Here is a 27,091-nt window from a genome sequence, read left to right on the forward strand (position 1 = left end):
CTATATTTGCACAGGATTCGTGCAATCAGGATGCTTATCTATCTTTTAAGTAGCATGGTAATGATGCATTTCACAATGTAACTATCCAGATATTACCCAAATACCTATCCAACATCCATATTATGCTTTTTCTCTGGACACTTCGAGTGCCTTAATTGTTGCCTCAGTTTTCGGCCGTAATTACATGTATCGCAGTAAGTAGACAAAAAGCCGAAAACTGAGGCAAGCTACCTAGATAAGCCAGCTTTCACTAAATTCACCTTCTCAGTTGGAGTGTATTTGGGCTAAAACTGCTCTAGATCTACATAATTGCTATTCTAAGATAACATCCGTTAAATTGTTTTTTTTTTTTGCCTTTTTACAGCCTTAAAAATCAGTGTTTAATGCCATGTCCAAAACCTCAGAATATTGGATGCAGTTTGCTTTACAACTAGCAGAAGAAGCTCTGACTCAAGGTGAAGTTCCAGTTGGGTGTATATTTGTCTACAAAGATCAGTGCATTGCTACAGGACGCAATGAAGTAAATGAAACTAAAAATGCAACACGACACGCAGAACTTGTTGCAGCAGACAGAGTGATTGCTTGGTGTCAGAAAAACAAAAAGACAGCAGCAGAGGTTTTTGAAAATTCCTCACTTTATGTTACTGTTGAACCTTGTGTTATGTGTGCTGGGGCTCTAAGAGTGCTGAAAGTTCCTCTTGTTGTTTTTGGATGTGCAAATGACAGGTTTGGAGGATGTGGTTCAGTATTAACAGTTTGTGAAGATGATTTACCCAACTTTGGATTGAAATTCCAATGCATCACTGGCCTGTTGAAGGAGAAGGCTATTGTACTTTTGAAAGAGTTTTATAGAAATGAAAATCCCACTGCACCAGAGGGCAAGAAAAAGATAAAGATCTGATTTAAAAGAGTGTCTGTGATATTAAATATTGCAAAACTGTAGGATTTTCAAGATCATGTGACGTGCAATGTATGTATGTATGTATTTGTTTATTTGTTATTTATTTGTACTGTTTATTTGTTAAATATAAATTCAGCATCACTGTCAGATTTGTTTTGCCTGTCCATGCATTTGTTTATCATCTGTATTTAGCCCACATACACAGTAGCTGTAATATTGTACAGCAAAGTGTGCTTGTTTGGCAGACACCTGCCGCAATTAAATGCCATTTTATCAGAGCAAAATCATGACCCATTTTGCTTCACATAACCTTCTCAGGGCAAATAACATTTAACAAGAAAATTACTGGTGCAAAGGTATAAATTTTACACTCACTATGTCTTCCAAAAATGAAGCAAATTGCATTCTATGACATCATGACAGTGACAACATAGTAGATGGGATTGCTACATTTAGATCTATACATATACTTTTATTGTGAGAGACTACAGTATGTAGGTCATTCAAGGATAAGTGGGTTTGCATCCTTGTGCAAATGTGTTGGTCATGTTTTTGGCCCAAGTAATACTTCACTTCTGTTGCATTGATGTGACATGATGATGAAATGTGTCTAAGTCTATATAAATTGTGCTTTCAGCATAAGGTGATATCATATTTTTCAGTGCAGGGTATATGAAATAGCAGAGGAAACTACAGAGAATTAACTGGTGAGTAATATTTCCTATCTGTACTTTAAACATTTAAACAGCTCTAGATACATTGGGCAGTATCATTTGTTTTAAAGTATGTATGTTATATCTCATATAACAAAGTGTTGTTGTGATAAATTATTTTTATCCTTATTTAATAGTTTCACTTAAAATAAAATAAAGTGAATTACAATGTAGTTGGCTTGCACTTCACTTGTATACAGCTGTGTACATTTTCATCAGGGATCAAAAGGCATGGAACTTCTGTCTAGAGCACAGTTGCTAGTTCCAAGGTTCCTCATAACCAAGTCAGTCAAGACAAGCTTGAAAGATATCTCTGCCCAGGAATATCTGTCATCCAGGAAATATGTTACCTTTCCTATGAATTGTGACAATCCTGTCAGAAAACTTTATAAGCTACTATCAGGTGCATTCTCAAAGGATCCCCCAGAGGATGGAGACAGTTCTGGCAGTAAACCTTTGATATCTCCTATCCGAACACAAAATTCTGGGCGAAAACGCTTAGTTATTCTGGGAACAGGTTGGGGCGGATATAGTGTTTTGAAGAACATAGATAAAAAGCTGTATGATGTCATAGTGGTCAGTCCAAGGAACCATTTCTTGTTCACGCCATTGTTATGTAGTACCACTGTTGGAACTCTAGAATTCAGGTAAAAACAATTAGTCATGGTGAAACTTCACTTTTATTTAAAGAAAAGAAATTTGATTTTTGTTCAAACTACTTTGCAGAGTTTGATGGATACAAGGAACAATTGCTTACCAGCTTAAAGTGAGTGTATATCATATTATTGTATACCCCTGTCAATAGATTTAGATAGTTACGCGTATAGCCTGAAGGTATAGTGTGCAACCAAGTTTTGATACAGAACACATTGTATTTCAGGTCAATCATTGAGCCAGTCAGGAACAGTGGCTTTAGAAAATCGGACCATTTTCATTTGGCAAGAGCAATCAAACTAAATTTTGAAGAGAAAACTTTGGAATGTGAAAGTTCACTGAAACCTGGGTCTAAATATGTACTGGAATTTGACAAGCTAGTGATTGCTGTGGGTGCCAGAAGCAATGCATTTAATGTCCCAGGTGTTGAGGAACATGCTATTTTTCTGAAGGTAGGTAAACTGATACACACACACACACACACACACACACACACACACACACACACACACACACACACACACACACACACACACACACACACACACACACACACACACTGGTTATCTGACCCCATTGCATGAATGAATTAATTGTAGTCAAAATATCTCTTGTGCATAGTTGTTCCTTCCCCATAGTGCACAAGGTTGTTGTTTCGTGTATGAATAGTAACAATGAGACATTCTGAAATGATGAAAAATTCAAGTATGATTTGTATTGATATTATATATATCATGACACTGATTCCCTTTAACCCTTAACATACATTTTATATTTCTGTCATTTATTCAATGCCTGATATGGTGGGACTACAATGAACCATGTGAAATGATAGTCAATGATACTCAATGGGAACTCATTAGATAAGACACCCACATAATACATGCCTTGTTATCAGAATCTTAAGCATGTTATCCTTTATTTAGTATTTTTTGTTAATAAAAGCCTAGTTTATGCAGGTTCATTGTATCTGTTAAATTCTTTTCTGTATTGAAATTTGTTATACAATTACTATGAAATTGCCAATATAATATGTTCACTTTCTGCTGTCATTCATTTCAGGAAATTGTACATGCTCAAAGAATCCGTAGAAGAATAATAAGTAACTTTGAACTTGCTCTGCAACCACACATTTCACCAGCCGAGAAACAAAGACTTCTGCATACAGTCATTGTTGGTGGTGGTCCAACAGGAATAGAATTTGGGGCAGAACTCTATGATTTCATTAAGACAGTATGACAGCTTTTCTTGTTAAAAAAATAATGTATAAGTCACTAATATGCACAAATATTATTTTGTTTTTTCGATATATTATAAAACAAATGACAATAATTTACTCTTTGCCAATTTACTACTGATTGCAACTTCACTGAAGTAAAATTAATGCCAGAGAAACCCATGAGATAGAAATGCTTAGAAGCATATAAACCTTGGAGTGGTTTAGTTTAGTTTGTGTTGGTATCTTATTCTATTTTACCAAACAGTTCTGTAATTTCATTTTAATTAGCTAAAACTTACTTTTTCAGGATGTTTCTCGCCTTTACTTGAATACAAAAGCCGAAATTCAGACCACACTTGTTGAATCTCAGCAAATTTTGGCTTCTTTTGATAAAAGACTACAAGCATATGCAGAAAGGAAAATTAAGGAAAGGCCAAATTTTCACTTGATCAAATCAAATGTAACAGGTACTAGCAATATTCACTGATATATAGAGAGAATATTCTCATGCATCATTTGACTTTTTCCTTAAATGTGTTATTTAATTTGAACTTTGTCTTTCTGTGTTAGATTGTTTACTTCTATAGTATCCTGCTGGGGATTTTGCCTAGTAGATAAATGTAGCATCAGGGGAGGTATTCACTCAATGATATAACATCACAGAGTGAGAGTTCGTCACTGAAAGCTCTGTTGTGGACAAGTCTAGATGACAACTAGACAGAACCATCAGCATGACACTAAAATGAATATATTTCTGTATTGTCTTTCTGTGTTGCTACGTATGATAATCCAAATCTCATCCATCCCAACTGGTATGACTCTATGAGAATTATTAAAGACAAAAATAACAGACATAATATGTAGGTTCGATATTTGGTCAGTTAAGACTGCTTTTAAATTTGCCAGTCTCAAGTGATATTTTACAACTTAAAGGGATAATAACTCTTCGTTTTGGCCAAAAAATGAATTTTCCTGGAGTCAACAACAATTTTCCCGTACTTAACAATGGTTAATGAATCCATTTTTACATTCAAAGTTAGTCCCTGGTTTTTTTCTAAAAGGTTTGGTTTTTTGTTAAAATCTCTTAAGAGATTATAACTGAGTACAGCCATCAATGGAGGTCACGTGATCTGAAGACAAGCTCAGATATCAGAATAATAGCTATAACTGCCATTTTTGTGGTAAAACAGAATGTATTATATTTCTATGAGTTGTTCACAATGTTTTTATTGTGAAATATAGATATCATACGAAGAGTTATTATCCCTTTAAACTTACAAGGGGGATGAACTTCTAAGACAGTATGTTGAGTACATTGACATTCCTGACATTTTGTCTCTTTTACACACAGAACACTTAAAATAACATGTGAACTGATGAACTGCATGTTTTGACATTCTTCATCCCAAATATTCCCATGAAATATAACATAATTGCTGAACTTACTTATGCCCAGATTTCAGTGTGCATCAAATGGCTCATCAAAGTAGGGCATAAGTAAGCACTTATGTTATATTTCATGGGAATATTTGGGATAAAGAAAGCCAAGATATGTAGTTACTCTGTTGACATATTTTTTCAAATATACAGTGTGTCAAAGAGACAAAATCCTAGAATTATCAATATACACAACATACCTCCTCGGGAGTTTAACCCCCTTGACTAATGGGAAACCAGTTGGTAATCAAAATGTTAATCCCACTGATTGATAAGAATAACAAACAACGGAGTGACCAAGATTTTATGGAAATCAGGTGTAGTAGTTTTTTTTTTTTTTAGAAGTGAAAGCAGATAGTGTAACTCTCCAAGATGGCACAGTTATTCCCTGTGGACTGGTTGTGTGGAGTGCAGGTCTGGCACCAAGACCTTTCACACAATTTTTAGACTCTCCAAAAAATAACAGAGGGCAGGTAATTACATGATGCAGTCACTCCTGAAAGATTCGGACGTCTTCTCTCTCTCTGTTTTTTTCCCTGGTGTTTATTTATTTATCATACTGTTGCATTATTTGATAAATTGAGATGATATTGTTTGTAAGCATCATATTTAGAAGATCCAAGTACCACTTATTATTATGGGTGCATGATATAAAGTGTTTTATATATGGCTTAAAAGAGTATCTAATTTCAAAATTGAATAACTTCAACAGTTTTGAACACATTGCAATGAAGTTTCAGGTATTGTAGGAAAATAAGTTTTGAACAGATGCTAAAAATTTCACGACTAAACCTTTCTTTGTTTTGGCACACCAAAAAAACAAAATCTTAAGTCAAAAAATGCCATGCCGGCCTATATGACTTCTTACAGGTGTCAAAACTGCCAGACATCATAACAAAAACTTGAATATCTACTTGTATTGTTATCTCATCTTTTGTTAAAAGACCTTCAGTTATCTTTTAAGGACTACTTGGTAAACATTTGTGATGAAAATCAGCTTATGTTGTTCTAGATAATGACAGACCAGTACCTTCGAGTGTTGGGAGACCCCACTGGCAATGTGTATGCTTTGGGAGATTGTGCTGAAGTAGAGCACATGCCTCTTCCGTGCACTGCACAGGTATGGTATTATTATCAATGAATGTTTTATGTTTAAGAATGCAATTTGTGTGTACAGTCTGAAGGGACAGAAAAGGGCAAAGTGTCAACTGCATATAGGCCTTTGTAAAGTATTGAACCCCTTTAACCCACCCTGAAGCATGGGTTTTTCAAATCCAACCATTACTTTGAGCACTGATTCTTTTTTGTGTGCGATTTAAAATTGTATGAAAATGGTTGACAGTACTAAGTAGATGAGGGGTGTCATGAGGTGATAAATTAGGTTTTAAGCAACATTAATTCATGTCATTTATCTTTTAAAATTATCTAAAAGTATCAATTCTCCTTACATAATTTCAACAAGAAGTGTTGTATGTACTCTTAGTTTAAAAAATGGAAACCTTTTTAAGACTTTTACATCCACTAAGGTAAAATTTTGCAATGTCCCTTTAAGGTAGTTGGGTGCAAATGATGTTAAAGGGATAACAACTGTCCATTTTGACCAAAAAATGATTTTTTTCTGGGGTAAACAACAATTACCCCATACTTACCAATGGTTAAGAAATCCATTTCTACATTCAAAGTTAGTCTCTGTTTTTCTAAAAAGTTTGATTTTTTGAAATAATCTCTTAAGAGATTATTACAGAGTATAGCCATCTGTGGAAGTCACATGGTCTGATGACAAGCACAGATTTCAGATTAATTGCTAAAACTGCCGTTTTTGTGGTAAAATAGAATATATTATATTTCTATAAGTAGATTACAATGTATTTATTGTGAAATATAGATCTCATATGAAGAGTTGTTATCCCTTTAAGTTAATTTTTTTTAAATCTACTTGCTGACTTATACCACATTTGTAAACCATTGCTTATTATTAGGTTGCAGAAAGACAGGGACGGTATATTTGTAAGGCTTTGTGTGAAAAAAACCCTGCAGATGTGAAGCCATTTGTGTTTAAGAGCCTTGGCATGCTGGCTTATATTGGAGACTACAAAGCCTTGACTGATATGCCCGAAGTGAAGCTAAGAGGTAACATGCAATTTGCAAATTGTTTTTCTTACCCTGTTACAATCTGTGAGAACAAGTATGACAAGTGATGAAAAAAATTGACTGCTGTTTAGTAAATTTCTACATTTCCTACTAAGATATACAAGGTTATAAATGTTTTTTTGTGTAATTGAAAAAAATGATTTTATCATTTGGATTTTTAATTTGGGTTTGATTTGTTTTCATCTTTTAGGTTTTCCCTCCTGGGTTTTGTGGAGATCTGCTTACCTTACCAGATTAGGGAGTTGGCGCCTCAGAATGCAAGTACCACTTGACTGGACCAAGACTCTTCTGTATGGCAGAGACACTTCAAGATTTTAATCTGCACAATAACTATGTTATAATGTATCACATGGACCATAGGAAGTGATACTGATGCTGGGATGCACGCATTTTCATTTTATGGTATCACTGGCTTTCAATTAAAGATTAATGCCATATGTGACAATTAACCATTATTTATGATAAGTGTATTAGTCATTTCAATCTAATTAAATTTTCTGATTTATGCTGTTCAGAATAAGCTCAGGAAAAATAAATGGTATTTTGTAAAAATTGATGCAAGTGTATGTGTATTTATGTAAGTTACTAGTACTTTTTTCTGTTACAGCAATGCTCTTGGGCTCACCTATTAGTAACCCTATTACACTATATTACTTTCTGTTTCAAGTATTATATATATATATATATATATATATATATATATATATATATATATATATATATATATATATATTAGGTGGTCTGCAGATAAAAACACTTATAAACATAATAAAAGCATTATGTGACTGCTTTCACATGGTTACAGTAAGATGATGAAGAATACCCACTAAACAGAAGAATTTATGAAAGATTGAACAGGTCATTCAATTGAATTGATAATTTCAAGAATGTGCGAGTTGTTCTACGTTGTACATGCACCTAAAACCACTTGTTTTGCAGTAGCTGTGTTAAGAGGTGTTTTAATATCAACTTGTATGAATTTTCATGGATATATAAATTGTATGAACCCTTGCCAGCTGAAGATTTCTTCAAGAGTTTGGTCTTTGGCAGTACAAGTCACAAAGAGTTGATAGGTAAAAAGAATGGATGTATGTTCTTTAAAGTATTAAAGCCATAACATTATTAAAAAGAAATGTAATTGAAACTGAAAGATATAATATAGGATCACAATGAAATAACTGTAGCTAAATATCAGAGACCAAATAATCAGATATTTAACTAATCATATAATTTGGGTTGTTGGTAATAACGAGAAATTTTAATTTGTTGAAAATTATTTTTGCGCACTTCGCCTAACATTATACACCCAAACCCAATTTCTCATGTATTTCTCATGTTGAAGTATCAAAAAGTAAAATTGAATGAATTCAAACTTGAATTTAATTTTTTAAAACGTGTATAGAACAAATATCAATGGCTGTCTCAATTTTACATGTCTATACATCATGTAAGGAGCCTATTGGTAACACATTTTCCAGCCATATAATGTTAATTTTTATATTGCATTCCAATATATTTTGTAGTGATTCAGTCATGGTAAATTATATATGACGTAAGGATGTTTTTATAAATATTTAAACTGTAACTCAACTTAGGCTAATACTACGTTACATATGAACTCCAGAAAAGTCAGAAAGTTTCATCTTGCCCAAGTACTTGGTACAGTAGAAAACAGGGTTTTCTGTTGTTGACTAAAATATTTATTTTGATTCCATGACAGTTTGACATTTCTGACATTTTGACCAAGACTGGAAAATAGTTTATTTAATGCTTATTTTACTGACAGTTGGGTGTATCCTCCCCCCCCCCCTTTTAATAATATTCAGTGACAAGCAAACTAAAGTAGCTCCAAAAAATAATAATAACTGCTCTATACAGAAGAATATTAATTTTTTACAACATTATACTTGCAGTAGATAAATTAAAAAAACAAAACCAGTAATTATTGAATTTTCAAAGTGAGTTTGGACGCTGGGTGATTTTGATTTGCATTTGTGATGGTAACGAATGTTCTTTTTGGGGGGTGTAGGAAATATTTTTTTATTATTCATGGTTTCAGGAGAGTGAAACTGATACAAGCTTCTTCATATGGGACCCTAAAATAATCAGACATAGTTTGTAATCAGTGCACTAAATATTTTAAGAGCATATCCGGGACTTCATTTGCACCTTGATATTGGGTTTTGGTGTAGGCCTATAATCATATGTTTATACATTATATAGATCTAACGCTTTATTCTATGCCTACGCGCACGTACGTGTTCTTTGAATAGATCTTAAAGCCTAGGACTTGTGGTCTAGTCTATTATACTCTCTAACGATTTTACAGTAAAGTGGGAAGATGATTGAATAAAACGAAATGCTGTTTATAAGATTAGACTAAATGTTGGGAATAAACCCGTTTTCGCGTCGGTGCTGCATTAGGAATGCGTTAGTTGAGAATGTTCAGCTGAGACGGACAACATGGCTCCGAAGAAGAAGGGCCTGTTACTTGGACATTTGGAATTCCCACCGTATGCCGTCAATGCGGTTGGTGATCGGCATTTTATTGTAGCAGGAGGGGGAGGGACAGCCAAAACCGGGGTTCCAAATGCATTTGTAAGTACAGGCTCTGGCAAATGTGTTTTGATGCCAGTCGGCTTTTGGTGCCAACTCAAATGCTACGTATCACTAGTCATTGCAACGAGTCACCCTCAATGTGCCTTCACCCATTTACAGCCAATATAAACGTTTTTTATTGTCCATATGAAGTAGGTGCTTCTAATAATGCAGAAGCCAAGTCTCTCTCTCTCTCTCTCTCTCTCTCTCTCTCTCTCTCTCACACACACACACACAAATTGTGTTAACTCATTCTGTACTTTTAAAATGTAAATAGGAAACTTATTAATCTATAGGAGTGCTAGATCATAGCTGCTGATTAGTATGCATGTAATTTTACAGTAATAATTACTAGTAAGTACATGCAAAATATTTTAAGAAAGTTACTGGAGGGGTATATTCCAGTTTATTTTATTTTTATTATTATTATTTTTTTTTTTTACAAGTAGAATGTAGTCCATATTCACAGATTTTGATTTGCCTCATCATTAGGCCTTAACCTGCCCATATTTTCTGCAGGTGTAATAATTTATGCCTTGGCCTAGGTAAGACCTCTGGTCATTCTAAGTAAGAAGCACAAGCGTCTTCTATAAAGGTCAATATCAGTGGATAAATTATACAGGTCAAATCTGGTACATTGTTGTACTTAACTGCCATTGTTTTTATCCACAGGGCCATACTCTACTCCAAAACACATGAAATTTTGTTCAGTTTTATTCTTGGGTGATTCCCTTGAGTTCCCTTAAATATTAGTTCCAATATACCCCGGTAGTATACAGGACATTTACCTGTTCTTAATTAAAAAAGTGACATGTTCTCATTTCCACGATGCAGTACAATGGATGTAGATCAATGTAGATCTATGTAATGGAAAATATGTGAAAGAAAACAATGTCACTGTATGAAGGCTATTCTGATTCACCTTTTTTGTATCTTTTCTGTTCTTATTTGTCAGAATTTAACTAATTTACTTTGTTTTATTTTTTCCAATTCAACAGGAGATCTTCCAATTGAGATGTGACAGAGCAGATGTAGAGGCTAGAAGCGTGCTGAAATTTTCAGATCTGGAATGTGCTATTATGAACACTGCTGTTCATGAGAATGAAAAAGGATTTATGCTAGCTGCTGGCATGGAAGAAAACTGTCGCTTTTACAACTTAAAGCATAAAGTGATTACTTTGGAAGACACTGAAGATAAACATAGTAGGTTAATAATCAATAATAGATTTAACTATTATATTAAAATAAATGCCTGCAATTGTACACAGTGATTAGTTCTTGGTTTTTGCCACTTGCAGTTATCTTTATTTCTGGTGTGCAATTATTTTTCATTGTGAAAAAAGGATGAAGAAAAATTTGGTGTTTTTGAACTACATACTAAATGAAGGCAACCTGTTCACATTATAGAAATGTTTACCACTTAATATACTTGCATTAGTTTTGCATTCCACATATTGATATACATAATATATGGATTATTGATATGAATAGCTGCCCTAATAAAACATTCATTCTCAAACATTACTTTATGTCAGCACAACTTGAATAGGTTTTTGATATTAAAAAACATAGCAGAAATAAGACTTATAACCTTCCATTAAATATTAGAAACCCCATATTCAATTATAATTAATAACTGTAAAATGTTCCTATATTTCCAGAAGAAGACACTAAAGACAGTGCTGTCAGGCAAAGAAAAGGAAAACAGTCGCAGCCAGATTCCAAGAGCAAGGAAGTTGAAAAATTGGTGTCCTTTCAAGTTGACCCTTTTAAAACAATTCAAACAGACTTTCATGGTGATGGTGGTTTTCAAAAAGTGGTTCAGATCAGTTTAGATGGAAAAATCCTTGCAACAGGAGGAGCAGATGGATTTTTAAGGATATGGAAAGTAAGCCTCATCATTCTTCAGTTCTTAGTAGAGAAAAAGAAATTCAATAACATAAATGTACATAATGTACTTCCTTCCAAGTCCCTCATGTTTTTTTTGATTGTATATTTTTCTTCTTTTTTATTTATATTGTTTCAAGGATTACATTGGTCTTAGGTGAATTTGTGATTTCATTTTCAAAATTAATTTCTTCGGAAGCTTGTATGATATTAATAAGATAATATATTGATAAGTGGATTGAAAGTGGGGTAATTTCTTTCAGTTGACGTTAATTAACACAAAGTGTATAAATACAATCTTAATCTAAAGCTCCCAGAACTGAAAAGACTCCAGGAAATTGAAGCACATGAAGGAGAGATTGAAGATCTATCTATTAGTCCAGATGGAAATCAGGTGAATGATTCATAATAAATAAACTGATTTAATTTGTATTATTTGTTCTGCCTCAAGTATGTATAATCATTGTTCAATTTTATAGCACATAAATTGAGTTAAAGTCAATTGAAGCTGATAAATGAGTAATGTTTTATGTTTAACAGATTTCTACAGATTATAAATACTTTTTCAGCATTTATGTTATTGAGTTTTGTCTTTTTTGAAACACATTTGATTGATACCATTAATTGTGAAAATATTCTTACCTTTACTGTCATATTATAGGCTGCGTGTTAAAGTACACAGACATGCTAAACCTGCAGATTGAAAGGTTCATTTTTCTTGAAAGTTATATTATTTTTTTATATTGATTGAAAGTCAGTGTGAGATTTTATTCAATATAATAAATTGTCTTTCAGTATACACTGACTATGAATTACCTCAGAAAGAGGCAACATATGAGCAGGTGTTTTCTTTGACTAATTAGATAAATAACTGTTTCAGATTGTCACAGTGTCTCATGACAAACATTCCAGTGTGTGGAATACCAAGGATGGAAGCAAACACCGGGAACTCAACTGGAAAGGGAAATCTAACTCTGCATACAGATTTAGATCATGCAGGTAAATACAACCATATAGAAATCTGATGGAAACTGCATAATTTTTTTAAAGAGAATTTGACAAAATATCGTTTATAGTCTATTTTTCATATTACAGGGTCTTCTTATACTGCCTACTTGTAATCATATATAATGCTAGAGATAGACCATGGTTTGAATCTTTGCAAATTACATGTTCAAATCAATAGTTGTTAAATAGTTTGGTCCATCTGTTTCGGACAACTGAATTATCTTTTGTCACTGATGAATTTAAGAGTTTGTGTGAGCTCATGAAGACTGAAAATCATATATATATTTTACATAAAAGATACAGCAGTTAATCCGTTCCTTTTAATCCAGATATGGTGTAACTAAAGGCCCAAAGCCTGAGGTCACTTTGTACACAACACACATTCCAGTAACAAGAGCAGGGAAGCATCCACTGCCCTGCTATATCACACTATGGGACAGTGCAAAATTAGTAGCAAAGAAAAGTGCAAATGTTGGCGGAGAAGTTGTGTCAGCTTTTGAAGTTAGGTGGGTACATGACACTTGTTACTTGTGAAAGGAAACCCTATCATATTATATATCATATACTAAACATGTCATATTAATACTGTTAAAATATTTGTGACATTCAGAAGGTGCTCACTGAGTGAGTTTTTTTTTTTTTTTTTTTTTTTTGTGTCAAATGTATTTCAGAAGTTTACATTAATTTCTTCAGGTCCTTTCAGTAATAGAGGTTTTGTTATCAATAATATAATGCAGCTAAGTGAATTTTTCAGGATAGGTCAGAAATGGGCTAACTTGAATTTGATTAGAATTTGGTAGTGATAAATGAGAATTGAGTGGTTTTGGCAGAGATCTCTGTTTTTCTAGTTTTTATCTTTTCTTATTTCTTTCAGTGATGATGGTCTGTATCTTGGACTTGGAACAATAAATGGCAGTATAGCTATTTATATAGCTTTTAGTTTACAGGTAGGTTTAAATATGTTTTGTTATTCTTTTTGAACTGTTTATATAAGGTTTAGAGAGATTTGGCAAAGATATTAACTGTGCTTGGACCTACATGCCTTTTTTTCTATAATTTTGCAAGTAAATTCCTAATTTTGTTATTTTTTCATTTATTTTTTTCCCATTTTGTCAAGGCCAGTTATAACTTGACACTCTGTTATTATTGGTAATTTAGTAAATATGTAAAAGTAGATTAAACCCTCAGAAAGCAATATAATATTCTTACTCTTATATAAATATTTATATTGCAGTTTCTAAAATGTTTTTTTACTGATTTAAGAATATTTCTTTTAAAAATTAAGTTATACTTTATAACGCGTACAGCTGTTGTCTTCCAGTGTTTACACCAAGTAAGAGAAGCCCATAGTATATTCATAACAGGGATTGAGTTCCTTCCCAGCACTTCCACAGCACAGGCAATAACATTTGGACATGATGTCAGTCTTCTAAGTGTATCTGTAGATAAACAGATTAAGATTCATCAGGTGCCAACAAGAGGTAGGTTTCTTTACAGCTTCAGCTTGTTTGGTCATGCCCGTAAAAGATTAGGCAAATTATTGCATTTTTTTGGCAGTTTATCAATGATTTTTTAAAAGATTAAATATGCTGTGATGACCATATTTATTTATTTATTTTTAAATATTGTTCAGTATGTCATATGCCTTAGTTATATTTATTGTTTTCCACTTGTTAAAAGGTCAAGACATAAGGGATATAGTCATGCCTTTGATGACCAACATATTTTTATACTGATAAGGTCAAATATGGGAGGTTGATATTGGATTTCTAGGTTCTTGCACTTATCATTATAATTGAACTCCCTGCGTTTTACTTTTTAAAAACTTTCTACTGCCAGCTGAACTCTAGAGTAATATCAGGTGTGTTAAGCTTTCAAAAATAGAATCAGGATTTCTATAAAGCCAATTTTATTAAAAATGCTGTAAGAATAGCATTTATATTGTTTTGATGTATGAATTTTATAGAATAGCGATGTGCATAAATGCCTGGGTATTTAATTTACCCCAGTTGTTTTGTACTTTTCAGGTAGTATCAGTGCTGTGTGGGTGCTCTTAGGGGCCTTCATCATCATGTGTGCTATATTTTGGTTCCTGGCAACTATTGGTTTATGATGAAATCCACAGATACTTCAATGGGATATTTGATGAAACATACGATACTCAAAGATTTGTAGCTGAGTGAGAATTGTATTGCTACAAATATTAGGTTTGACATGGAACTGTGAATACTGGGGAAAATGTTTGCCTGAAACTCATACCCATGCAAACTTGTCATGAGACTTGTTTCCAGATCTTCTTTATTATGAATTATTTTAAAACTTTTTGTGTCTTTTATAAAATGTTAGATTTTTCTGGTTTTGATGGTAGTTTATATCAGTAAGGGGGGGGGGGGAGGAGCCTTGGTCGTCTTTCAGTCGCTTGGTTTGGTCTATGCATGTATTTACAATAACTTAGATATAAAGTCCTTAAATTGTTTGAAAGTAAAAGGGAGTTCCATGCTCTTGACACCCTTTATGAAGTAAGTCTTTCCAGAAACTAAACATATTCTTCTTTTGAAATTTCATTGTGTATACGTGTGTGTGTGTGTGTGTGTGTTTGTGTGTGTGTACTGTGATCACTTTTTAGTGGACAAAATGACTACATTGTATTTATCTTATTGGGTCCATGGATTGATGTTTATTTATTATGGGGAAAATGTACAAAGCAGTTTTTAATTTTCTTGAAAGTAGCATACTTATATTACAAATACATACCAAAGTATAAAAATAAGTCAACTTTTTAAACAAAATTAGGTCAAGCAACTTGGAATAGGAATACTTTTTCTGTGGTACACATATAGTACCAAAAATGAAATACAAAAAAATGTTTAATCACAGTGAATTGTTTAAGTATATGATGTAAAATTTTGAAAAATGATTCGGATGGTCTATGTCAAACAAAGCTGTTTGGTTGTTTACCTCTACCGTTTGATTGGTACAATACGCATGTAATGGAAAATTGAAAAGTTACAAACCCTGCGTCTGTACGAGCTATGTTTTCACCAATGTTGGTTTACACTTTAAATTTAATGTATGTTTTCAGCCAAATTACTCAATAAAATTAACTGCCACATATTTGCGTTATTTTAATTTCACGCGTCTCCCTTCCTTGTGATAAGATCGTTGTCCTTTTTTAAAGCCGCGACGATAAACAGATTTGTCCCCTGTGGTTTAACTCAACATTTTTATTTCCTAAGACGGAATTTCGTCATAAACCATGCCTTTTTGCCCGACATTGAATCTGTGGCATACGTTCCCTTTCTCGATATACGGAATAAAACTTGAATATTTTATACACCGAGGCTTTCCGACGACGTGTTCAAGTTCCTTGGCCAGTCTCATTCATGCCAATGTCTAGCCACTCAAGAAGTTATAATGAGAAGGCCTTCTCATTATAACTTCTTGAGCCACTTGAATAGTGACATCTCTGTATTAGCTTGTGACTAAATTAACAAAAAGGCACCCTATTATATAAGGGGCCCCTAAAATAGTATACAGAATCAAACAATAATCCATGACTCCCGTCTGTTAACTGTGGGCCTTGGCTCAGATATGTAGACCGATAGACCTAGGACCGTTTTCATAGAACTGTGTAAAGCCCGAAATGAATCTAAACTTTAAGACCAAATTTGGTCTACTTCAGTTCAAGCAATCCATTTTAATTAAGCGTCGGTATGAAACATAAGCCATTCGTTCCCTTATGTAAAACGGGCACAATATTTCATTTCATTGGACTAATGGGTCAAACTTGAATTTTATTTTAGAAATTTAGGCCAGGTTCCGGACTGTAGATCACTGAAAGTTCTTTTTTGAAACCGGGTCCTGTTGGTTTAGTTTAGAGTTTAGTTCTTTTTTCAGGTTAAACAGAGCTAACGAAAGTTATTCTTAACACGATCGTCAATGCCACTTACAGATTGTAAAACAAACGTTGGTACAACAAAAATGGATACAATCAGTCCGCCAATGCACGAGACGTATGTTAAGTACACTGGCGATAGACCTTTATATCAGTTACATGTACATAAGGCTTTATATAGGCTTTATAAGTGATAAGTAAGTGCGTGATATCACATAAAACCTACAATTCATTCTATTGTAATTTTTACATAATTGTGCTTAGACCTGTTTGTTACAGGCCTATAAGCCCCTACTCACCGCCTAATCATCTCTTTCATTAAATAATTTTCCTGAAATTTTAAGAAACATTCCCTTTATCACCAAGGTACATGTATGTCATGTCAAGAAAAAAGCGTTAAGAGAATTATTTTGGAGTTTTTACATTCTATTTTTAATTTCGCTAGCGCTCTTCTGAGAAATGTGACATGCAACTCACCCAAACCAAATATAGTGGTGCAAATGAGGTGACATGCATGCTCTTAAAATATTTAGTGCACAGATTACTATGTTTGATTATTGAGGGTCTCACATGAAGAGTTTGTATCAAAGTTTCACTCTCCTGGAACCATGAATAGTTAAAAAATAATTCATCGATTAACTCCAGAAAGGAACATACGTTACTGTCATAAATGCAAAACGTCCAGCTGTGAAAAAGTTTTACCCAGTGTAATTTTTATTTATTTATTTATTTTTATTTTTATTTTGTTTATTTACTTTATTTTTTTTTATTTTTTTTTTTATTTTTTATTTTTATTTTTATTTTTTTTTTTTTGAGCGACTTTAGTTTGCTTGTCACTGAATATCATTAAAGGGGGGAAATATACCCTACTGATAGTAAAATAAGCATTAAAAATCTATTTTCCAGTTGTGGTCAAAAAATTATATCAGTGATGTCAAACTATCATGGAATCACAATACAGTTTTCAGTCAGCAACAAAAACTCCTATTGCACAAATTACTTGAACAAGATGAAACTTTCTGACATTTTTTCTGGGAAACATACGTTACATAGTATTGGCCATGACGCAAAGCCCCTTGAGTTGCAGTTTAGATATTTTAAACATCATCCCTACGTCATATATATATCAGAACGCGGTATAAAAATTAAAATCATATGGCCCGGAACATACGTTACCGGAACATACGTTTCCATTTACACAATGTATAAACATGGTAAAAATTAAATGCAGATGTAAAATTGAGACAGCCGTGGATTTTTGTTCCATACACATATGTATTAAAAAACTGAATACAACTTCGAATTCATTCAATTTTTATTTATTTATTTATTTATTTATTTATTTATTATTATTATTATTATTATTATTATTATTATTATTATTATTATTATTATTATTATTATATATTCATTTATTTATTTTGATACTTAGAACATGTGAAATGCTCCTCTTTATTGGGTTTGCTCGAACTATGAGTTAGAATTCACACCAGAACGAGTCAAACTAAAAACGAAGTAGCCCTACACAAAAAGGATCTATGGATTGTTATTATCTGATTGGTTTTGAGTACGCCTAGACCTCTATGGTTAAGAGAAATGGGTTGCAATTTCCAACAAAATTTTGCTTCTGGCTTACATGTGCATCCGTATTGGCATACTTATAAATTTATTATTATAAAGCAACTTAAGTTCTTACGTTTTCATACTTATAGTACACTCACTCTCAATATATAGGTCCATTTGAAGAAAACAAAAGTGAAAATGAAGTTTAAGATATATTCACGAATTCTACTTTTTCTAAACCGTGACAGAAGGTGATAAATCTGGCTTTTTGTGTAAATCATTCAAAATTATAAAATTGGTGCACGGGGATATTTCGTATTCAGTAACGAAGGTTTTAGCCTATTTTAGTAACAAAAGTTATAAAACTAACCTCTGTGGGTAATATTCGCATGTTATTAAGAGCAGTAGGATTTTTTTTGTGTGTGTGTGTATGTGTGTGCGTGTGTGTGTGTGAACATATAAATCCAGTAATTATTATCTTTATTTTTTAAGTGTACTGATGTTCCACTTTGACAAACAATTCTTACTTTTGCTTGTTGCGGAAGTGACGTCACTCAGGAGAGCTCTTGAAGTTACGAGGAAGTAATGTGTTACTGTACCAGCCTTTAGGTGAACATACGATCTTAATGAGCAAATCATTACTTAGGTAGAGATTCAAAGAATGTACATCTAGTCATCTAAAATAAAACATTTATAGGTAACATAAACTGGTTCGAGGAGATTTAGCTATGGTTTGATATGACAATTAAACTTAAGTAGGAACCGCAGAGAGACTTTAAAATACCATACTACATGTACCCCTAGCACGAAAATTCATGCGTTAGCTGCTAACGCATGAATTTTCGTGCTACATGTACCCCGTGCTGTAGTCTACCATAATGCCCAAAAGGCAATTAAAATTTACGAGGTATTTTAATAAAAGCGCCAAGTGTATGCCATAAAGGATTATAAACTAATATTTACTTTATTGAGTAGTACTTGTACTTTCCCTGCTTTAGTCTAGACATTATATAATGTATATCAAACTGTATATGGTAATCACTCTGCGGATTACATCTTGTATTTGTATTTGATCATGCCAGGATGTAGGGCGATTGTCAATAAACTTCTGATTCTGATATTTACATGTAAATGTTAAGCTTGTATTTGCACAAAATTTTTATAAGTGCATGTGTACGGTACATGTACATGTACTGTACATGTAACTTGTGTACACCTAAGAGGTCATCCATTTTTATCATCATTTCCACAAGTCTACACAGAGTGGACTTTTTCTAGACCCCCCCCCCCCCCCCCCCCCCCCCGGCGTATGATTTGTAGACTTGTGAAAATTACGATAAAAATGGATGATCCTAACTACTGAACATAAATAACAAATCTAACAAATATTTTTAAAACAGTTTTCAGCTTGAAGTCCTGTTTTGGAGCAACACTCACAGCTACATGAAGAAAATGAACAGGTCCCATATGGATTTTTTTAACGGGCACTGTTTCTTTCACATGTTCTTACTCTTGTTGTTGACCATAACTTCTATTATGCCTGTTGTCATAAATCCAAAGGAAATAGAATCATGTAGGCATACTACAATTATCTTAATAGGAGCAACTGGAGACTTGGCAAGAAAATATCTGTGGCAAGGGTTTTTTGAACTGTTCATCAAGGAACAAGCTAGATTAACTACTTTCACTTTTATTGGTTGCGCTCGATCTGACCAAGACAGTGGAGAGATTAAACTGCAGAAGATTTTGTTAGATGTGGTTAGCTGTGATGATATTTCCAACATTTCTCCTGGTAACTGCCAAATATTGAAAAAAGATTTCATTAAACTTACTCATTATCATATGCTCAAAGGCGAAGAAATGTATGCAAGTCTTAATGACAAGATTGAAGTCTTTCAAAGGAAAGCTGCCAAGCAAGCGGAAGGAGTTGACATTGGTTTCATAAGTGACCGTATTTTCTACTTGTCCATACCACCATTTGCATATTTAGATACTTCACGAAATATTCACAAGTTCTGCCGTCCTTCCACCCCGTACTCAGGGCTCCGCCTTGTTCTGGAGAAACCTTTTGGAAAAGATTATGCCAGTGCGAAATTTATGTCAGATGAACTTGCAAAACATTTCAGGTAAGGAAAATAAAAAGGCTATTTGTGGTTGAGGCAATAGATTTTTATTCCTGGACCTGCTTTAAGTCATTGTATTTGTATACAGGACCATTCCATAGTATACTAAAAAGCAAATTCAATTTTAAGATTGGTTTCCTGTTAGTTGGGTAGTTCTTTTCATGAGGCCATATTATTTTCTCATTCAAATTTCATCCAAACTGTAAATTTGGTGCTTGTTCATTTTGTTCTAAACTGTAGAAAAGTATTACTTAAAAGATTTATAGGCCTGAAATATAGGTTGAGTTCAAAAACCAGCCTCAACGGATTCTTTATATGGAAGTTATGCACTTTTGGTGAAATGTTCATTTTTCACATATTTTTATGTTAAAGGTGTTTCAGAACTGATATGCTGTTAAGTATTATGTAATATTGTGTAAAATTTTAAGAAGCGCTATTTTGACCACTGCCACCATAAAGACCATTTAAGAAATCATTTTACTAATGATTCTCAAACTCACTAAAAAGAATTATAAACCTGAGATACAGGTTGAGTTCGAAAAAATCAGCCTGATTGGATTCTAGCTTTGGAAGGTACGCATTTTTTGTAAAATGTTCATTTTTTACATATTTGCATGTCAAAGGTGTGACTTTGGGCCTCCATGGGCCTGAAGACCTTTACTAGTTACATTTTGTTAATATCTATGATACTTATAATATATTGTTCAAAATTGGTGATGATTATGCTGTTAAGCATTGTGTAACATTAAATCAAATGATGAAACCCCCTATTTTGGCCAATGCCACCATATTGACCATTAATGGGAAACCATGTTACTCATGATACTCAAACTCACAGAAAAGATTCAAATGGCTGAAATACAGCTTACATTGGAAAACCATAACGATTGGATTCTTTTTCTCAAATTAAGTTTGTGAAATGTTAATTTTTCACATATTGGCATTTTAATTGTGGGACTTAGATCTCCCATGTGCATGAAGCCTTACAGTAGTAACATTTTCTGAATGTCCATGTTATAAATAGTAAATAATTAAAATTGTAGATGATTGAGCAGTTATAATCATATAATATTGCATCAAAATTGACAAAAAACTATTTTGTGTACTGCCGCCCACTATCAATGCTATGAAAGAAAAAACTGTGTTGCTTATTATTATGTAATAACAACAATGATCCTTAGGATTGACATACAGCTTAAATTGGAAAACTAGCTTGATAGGATAATTTTCCTTGAATTTATAGAATTTATTTGAAATTCTCATTTTTGTCATTCCAGCATTTTCAGTGTATACATTTGAACTATCACGAGCCTGATGCTTTATGCTAGTTACATATTCCTAGCATCTGTGTTACTTGTTGTGCAACTTTGGTGTTGACTTTGCTGTTTAGCAAAACATGTTATTACAACAAAATTTACAAAATAATCTTTTATGTGTATCATTATTATCTGCTTTTTGTCTGTACACTTGATAGCTTTGCTGTCTTGTTTCAGCAAGCACCCCTTATTTTTATTTTTTATTATTTTTTTTTTTTATTTTATTTTATTTTTTTTTTTTGTCCTTTTTACTCCCAGGAAGCAAACTGATTTTTTAAACATGCATACTGTATATTAGTGGCTCATTTGGGCTGATTTATGCTGAAATTTCTTCAGAATTGCCATTCTTACTTCACTGTTGCTTGGCACTGGCCTAAAGTTCAGCAAGCTTTTCCATGCATGACTGCAACAGGGGTTTGTAAATTAGTGTAATACTGAATGGATAAGGTAATAAAACTCTCTCGGGGCCCCCTTGCAATCTGCAGCAATCAAAGTATTATGGAATGACCATAAAAACTATTAAAATTATTTAACATGCATTCAGTTAACTAAAGTATTAGTTTTTAAGTGCCCTTTAAAAAGATTCTCATTTATGTTATTATTTAGTGCAGTGTAGTTTTAATTCTGCTTTGAACACATACTTGCCCATAACAGCTAGTCTAATTATTTGGTGGGAACAAAGTTGAAGCATGATATTATACCTAAGCACTGATAAAAGCATCGAACCCTTCTTTATGCTCATAGAATTGATGAATTCATGGAACAGCACTTTACTGGTCACATAAAGATGACAATTTTGCAGATTAAGTTCTTTTCTTTATGGTGTAATAATGGTCTCTTCATTACCTTAAAGACATTGCACCAGTGAAAGCATAACATAGATCATGTTTGATGATATCAAGACTAAACAACCTCCTGCAAATTAGTTTTTGAGATAAAAACTGTGATTACATAGAGATGCATACTTGGTTTGAAGGCAAACAGTTCAACCACTTTAAGTCAAATTTGCCACTAGGTGGCATAATTTGCTGTACAGTTGAGTTTGGCTTGTTGTGTGCAGGAGTGGTTGGTATCACCTTCCAGTGTAGGCACACACCTTTAAACATAAAGAGTTGATGGTTAACCTCAGATAAAAAAGTTATGTGTGTTACATACTTCAGTTTGTGTTTTGAAAATCATTGTTTTTTATGGAAGTGGTAACAACAGAGACTTGGGGTTTCTGACATGTAAGAATACTGTACACGCTCTAGGATTGAAAAGAGCAAAAATTCCACCACTCTTTTGTGCCTTTTGTATTCTCTGGTGGTCTAAACAGCCAAAGCCATGATATATTTTTCAGCTATACTCAGTATAAAGTATATCCAATCAGATCTTAATGAATAGAAAGATATTGGTACCACCTTCCAGTGTAGGCACAAGATTGACAAACTGAATATCAAGACATAAAAGCTACAATGCCAAGAAAGGGCAGCTGCATCATTCCTTGTACACTCTAAACAACTATTCTCATAAAACTAACCCCTTTTCAGTAGCAATTTTGAATAACAAAAGCATGAAGAACTGCTCAGATGTAAATTTTGTGATTATTGAGAATATGAATGTTATAATGCACCATTAGAAAATATGAACGAAATATGATTCTGTAACTGCCCACAAAGTTGGGATGCTTATTTCAAAGTGATATTAATGTTACGGGATACACATTGTGTTGAAGGATGTGGTGGCAATTCAGGATCCAGTTATGGACTATAGCTTACGGATTCTAATATCTATCTTCTTTGTTATATTTTGCATTATTAGTCTGTAGAACATTACACCATTGTCATTGGTTTTTCTTACGTTATTGAAAAAGAGACATTTTTGAAGAATCTCCTTTAAAAATCTGATTTAATTATTTTTTGTTTAGGTGTACATACTGACATTAATGTTAATCCTTCTTTATTGTTTCTAGAGAGGAAGAAATTTACAGAGTTGACCACTATTTAGCCAAACCCATTGCCATGCAGGTATTACCAGTAAGGTGGGTTGATGCACTGTGATACTGAATTCAGTGGAGATTTTTTTAATGATTAATTTTTTCATTGGAGCTGGAAAACGAAGGTTGACTTGTTTTTAACACCTAGATAGTAATAGGAAGTTTGCTTAGAGTTTGAGTGATGGGACTACAGGTTAAAAATTGTGTGTCATTACAGTTTGAGTGATGGGACTACAGTTTAAAAATTGTGTGTCATTACAGTAGTGAAGGATATATTTAAAAATGTTAAATTTTGTGAACCACAGTTTTGTGTAATGTACAAGCAGGCGTGGAAACGGGTCTTTCTATAACCTAATGAAATAAAGCCTAAATGATTTCATTGTGTTAATGTCTTTGAGTTATACAGGGTACTTCCAGTCTATCAAGTTAAATCAAATGCACTTTGATTCTTTGTTCAGTATGATGTTTCATTTCTTTCAGAACAAACAATGTCCACCTGGAGATGGTTTTGAATCGAAATCATGTAGAAAAGGTCGAAGTGGTATTAACAGAAACATCAGATGTGAAAGGTGAGATAAAGGATGGGGAACCCTCTGTGTTTGGCATAAAGAGATCCAAGGGTTACATCATATTTAAGTGGTAGATTTATCAAACTGACATCATTTTAACATGCAGCTATTCAATTCAATCTTCAATGCAATTAGGTGGCACACAGTTGATGTGGGATTACAGTTGGGCAGAAACTATTTATATCTAACTTAACTCTTACATGTTTAATAATTGAGCCAATTTTATGCCTGTAGATTATGAACTGACTAGGCAGTTATCACAGTATGAAGTTAGGACTCACATGAATTATCTCTAAATTATCTTAACCTCCAGGGAAATATGCCACCGAATGTCAGTAGATAACAATACATGGGTACTTACAGCTGTGAATAGCACATTTAGCTGTTGATTTGTATGGAATGTGTTAATTAAAGCATGTCTGCTGATTTAACCACTTCTATAAAGTGTCTTTGGATGTTTGATGTAAAATTGCTGCACTATTTTAGAGTAAGCTAGTCATATTTTGGGAAATTTATATCTGATTATTTGTTTCCTAAACTAACAGTTTTGCCGTTTTTGCAAAGGAATAAAGAAATATCCTGTTTTGTTGACTTTGGAATTGTATTAAACAAGTTCTAACTCCTAGAAAAATGATGTCCTGTTGTAAGTTTATGACTCCTACTTCTTGAGATGGATATTTATTAATGTTTTTTTTTTTTTTTTTTGCCTCATTTCTGTGATTATTCTCAAATTGGTCAGGCAGACACAACCATGTTTACATGAAGTCTGTCAAATAATGAAAATGATGTTTGTTTCATAACATTTCCTTACAGTAACACATATATTGGATTTTCAGATCGTCTTGAGTATTATGATGAGTATGGAGTAATTCGTGATATCCTGCAAAATCACTTGACTGAACTTCTGTTATTGGTCACAATGGATTTACCAAAGAATGCTACCAATAAAGAAGAAATTGAACAAAACAAAATCAGGGTATTGCAAAAATTCCAGGCCCTGTCACCAGGTGATATTCTTCTTGGACAGTATCAGAATTATGGAAGTGAAATTCAAGAAGGGTTACAGAAATCTGGCTCCACCCACTTGACTCCAACATTTGCTGCTGTTCTCCTACGAATCAACTCAAAAAGATGGCAGGAGGTGCCATTTGTTCTGATGTCTGGTAAGAAGATGGATGAGAGGCACAGCTACATAAGAATTGTTTTCAAAGACAGATCATTTTGTCTCCCCTATCACACCTGTAAAAACAGAAGCGAACTAATTTTCAGTTTGTCTCATGGGCCAGCCAAGATCCCATCCATATTACACACATTAAATCTACCCATTTATCTCCAGGAGGGTATGTTCCATGAGTTTTCTGAAAGTGACATTGCAAACAAAAACTTAACTCAATATAGGGCCTTTTCTTTGATCCAAAATACCAATGCATATGCCAGTGTGATATCTTCTGTATTTCATAGAGATAGAACTGGTTTTATAGGGACAGACCATCTTCTTCAGTCTTGGAACTACTGGGGACAAGGATTGTCAGTCTTAGGAGACAACTTACCAAAACTTTATCCTGGTGGTAAAGGCTCATTCTGCAATCTTAGTTTTCAGTATGATTTCAAGCACATAGATTTCAATGACCAGACATTTTCTAAGTCAAACCAAAGGGTTGATCTAATCCTATCAGACGAAGACATAAATATGGTGTCTCATAACATGGCCCAAATTCCAGACACTTTCTTAGGGAATACTCTGGTGAGTGCTTCAACAGATTCCTTAATACAAAGACTTGTAGAGGATCTGGCAAACTCTGCTTTGGATGCCATACAAAAGAGAGGCATCTTCCACATAGCATTCTCTGGTGGTGCAGGTCCACTTGTCTTATTCTCAAAACTGGCAACAGTGCCTTATTTGTTTCCTTGGAAGCAAATTCATATATGGATGGTGGATGAGAGATGTGTGTCTAGTAATCACACTGAATATAATTTTCACAATTTGGATGAACGCCTGCTTCGTTTTATTGACATTCCAATGAGTAACATTCACCCTATGCCAACTTATCTCTTCACAGATATATGCAACCCTGATGATTTGGGCAGCAAGTTGTATGAAAACCATATGCAAAAACTCATCAGTAATCAAAGGCTGGACTTTATAGTCCTTGGTGTAGGAATGGATGGTCACACTGCATCATTATTCAGAGGCCAAAATTCTTTGAAAGAAAGGACAAGACTGGTTGTCTTAACACCAGGTCGTGAAGGGGACAGTATTAAACAAAGAATGACTCTTACTTTTCCAGCCATCAATAAGGCTAGGGAAATTGCTGTGTTTGTACTTGGTTCTCACAAACACGAAGTACTCAAGGTAATTAGTAATGATGAAACCAACGCTGACAAATGGCCAATAACTGGCGTCAATCCCGATCAGGGTACTATGACCTGGTACATCGATCACGATGCATTATTTGGAAAATCTTTATCATAATCATTTATCATCTTCTCCCGATATATTCTTGTTCTTATTTGTCTCAGAATCTTAAATCTCTTTTATAACCCAACCTCAAATATAGGTCATCATCACAAAAATGAATAATTATGATTAATTACTGCTGGACTAAATGACCAACATGTATGCTGTTAAATGACCAACATTGTGATTTTCAACCTCGTGATTAATTATTTTAATAAAAGTCTGGCAATATTTGGCACTATTTGACTGATAACCTTTTTAAATGGCATCAATTTATGGACCAAGGATTACCTGCTTGCATTAATGATACATTTTGCTTTGACACCAACGCAGAGTGCCTACATTATCAGTAAACGTGGACACTCCTTGCTTAAAACACATTTGACACAGCGTGTCTATCTTTCCTCTTGAGTTACTTGTCTTAAAGAGATTGATTGTCACACTGCTTCCAATTACCAAAGTTAAGATAGTATGTGTTAAAGGTCGTCCAGAGAACCGTAACAGAACGAACCTTTGTGCAGAGAACAATGAGGCATATAATATGTAAGCCAATGTCGTGCATGCCACCCCCACCCCCCATCCAACTCCAAGGGGTTAGTGACACAAATGATTTTTTCCGTCGCT

General features: G+C 33.6%; 4 protein-coding genes across 10 annotated transcripts; all 4 read left to right on the plus strand.

The window, feature by feature from the left end:
• The first annotated feature begins 379 nt into the window (after positions 1–379).
• Positions 380–7,631, plus strand: LOC106166048 (putative NADH dehydrogenase). Of its 4 annotated transcripts, none has more exons than XM_087004963.1 (10): positions 380–455; positions 1,564–1,608; positions 1,834–2,261; positions 2,495–2,720; positions 3,331–3,501; positions 3,795–3,954; positions 5,267–5,397; positions 5,937–6,044; positions 6,904–7,054; positions 7,266–7,631. In XM_087004963.1, exons 3-10 carry the CDS (start codon positions 1,846–1,848, stop codon positions 7,391–7,393), a joined length of 1,491 nt encoding a protein of 496 aa, XP_086861089.1. In that variant the 5' UTR covers positions 380–455; positions 1,564–1,608; positions 1,834–1,845; the 3' UTR covers positions 7,394–7,631. The 4 variants fall into 4 exon arrangements, with proteins under 4 accessions (XP_086861089.1, XP_086861077.1, XP_013399908.1 ...); XM_087004951.1 differs by lacking the exon at positions 380–455 and adding an exon at positions 846–970; XM_013544454.2 differs by lacking the exon at positions 380–455 and adding an exon at positions 851–974.
• LOC106166014 (tRNA-specific adenosine-34 deaminase catalytic subunit ADAT2-like) lies at positions 389–901 on the plus strand. Its single transcript, XM_013544411.1, has one exon. It carries the CDS (start codon positions 389–391, stop codon positions 899–901), a length of 513 nt encoding a protein of 170 aa, XP_013399865.1.
• Positions 7,632–9,487: 1,856 nt separating the features above from the next.
• Positions 9,488–15,680, plus strand: LOC106166070 (guanine nucleotide-exchange factor SEC12). Of its 2 annotated transcripts, none has more exons than XM_013544487.2 (9): positions 9,488–9,673; positions 10,672–10,876; positions 11,335–11,561; positions 11,871–11,954; positions 12,441–12,559; positions 12,898–13,074; positions 13,443–13,515; positions 13,890–14,049; positions 14,596–15,680. In XM_013544487.2, exons 1-9 carry the CDS (start codon positions 9,539–9,541, stop codon positions 14,679–14,681), a joined length of 1,266 nt encoding a protein of 421 aa, XP_013399941.2. In that variant the 5' UTR covers positions 9,488–9,538; the 3' UTR covers positions 14,682–15,680. The 2 variants fall into 2 exon arrangements, with proteins under 2 accessions (XP_013399941.2, XP_013399942.2); XM_013544488.2 differs by having other exon boundaries at positions 11,338–11,561.
• A 2,817-nt stretch (positions 15,681–18,497) lies between these two features.
• Positions 18,498–26,708, plus strand: LOC106166073 (GDH/6PGL endoplasmic bifunctional protein). 3 transcript variants are annotated; one of them, XM_013544491.2, is made up of 5 exons: positions 18,498–18,635; positions 19,427–20,152; positions 23,417–23,485; positions 23,921–24,009; positions 24,846–26,708. In XM_013544491.2, the coding sequence occupies exons 2-5, from the start codon at positions 19,470–19,472 to the stop codon at positions 26,480–26,482; spliced, it is 2,478 nt and encodes an 825-aa protein (XP_013399945.2). In that variant the 5' UTR covers positions 18,498–18,635; positions 19,427–19,469; the 3' UTR covers positions 26,483–26,708. The 3 variants fall into 3 exon arrangements, with proteins under 3 accessions (XP_013399945.2, XP_013399944.2, XP_086861070.1); XM_013544490.2 differs by having other exon boundaries at positions 18,555–18,672; XM_087004944.1 differs by having other exon boundaries at positions 18,588–18,723.
• The last annotated feature ends 383 nt before the right edge of the window (positions 26,709–27,091 follow it).

This window comes from Lingula anatina, chromosome 1 (genome assembly GCF_051362555.1).
Source record: "Lingula anatina isolate TDL-2025a chromosome 1, LinAna3.0, whole genome shotgun sequence".
Taxonomy (NCBI): Eukaryota; Metazoa; Brachiopoda; class Lingulata; order Lingulida; family Lingulidae; genus Lingula; species Lingula anatina.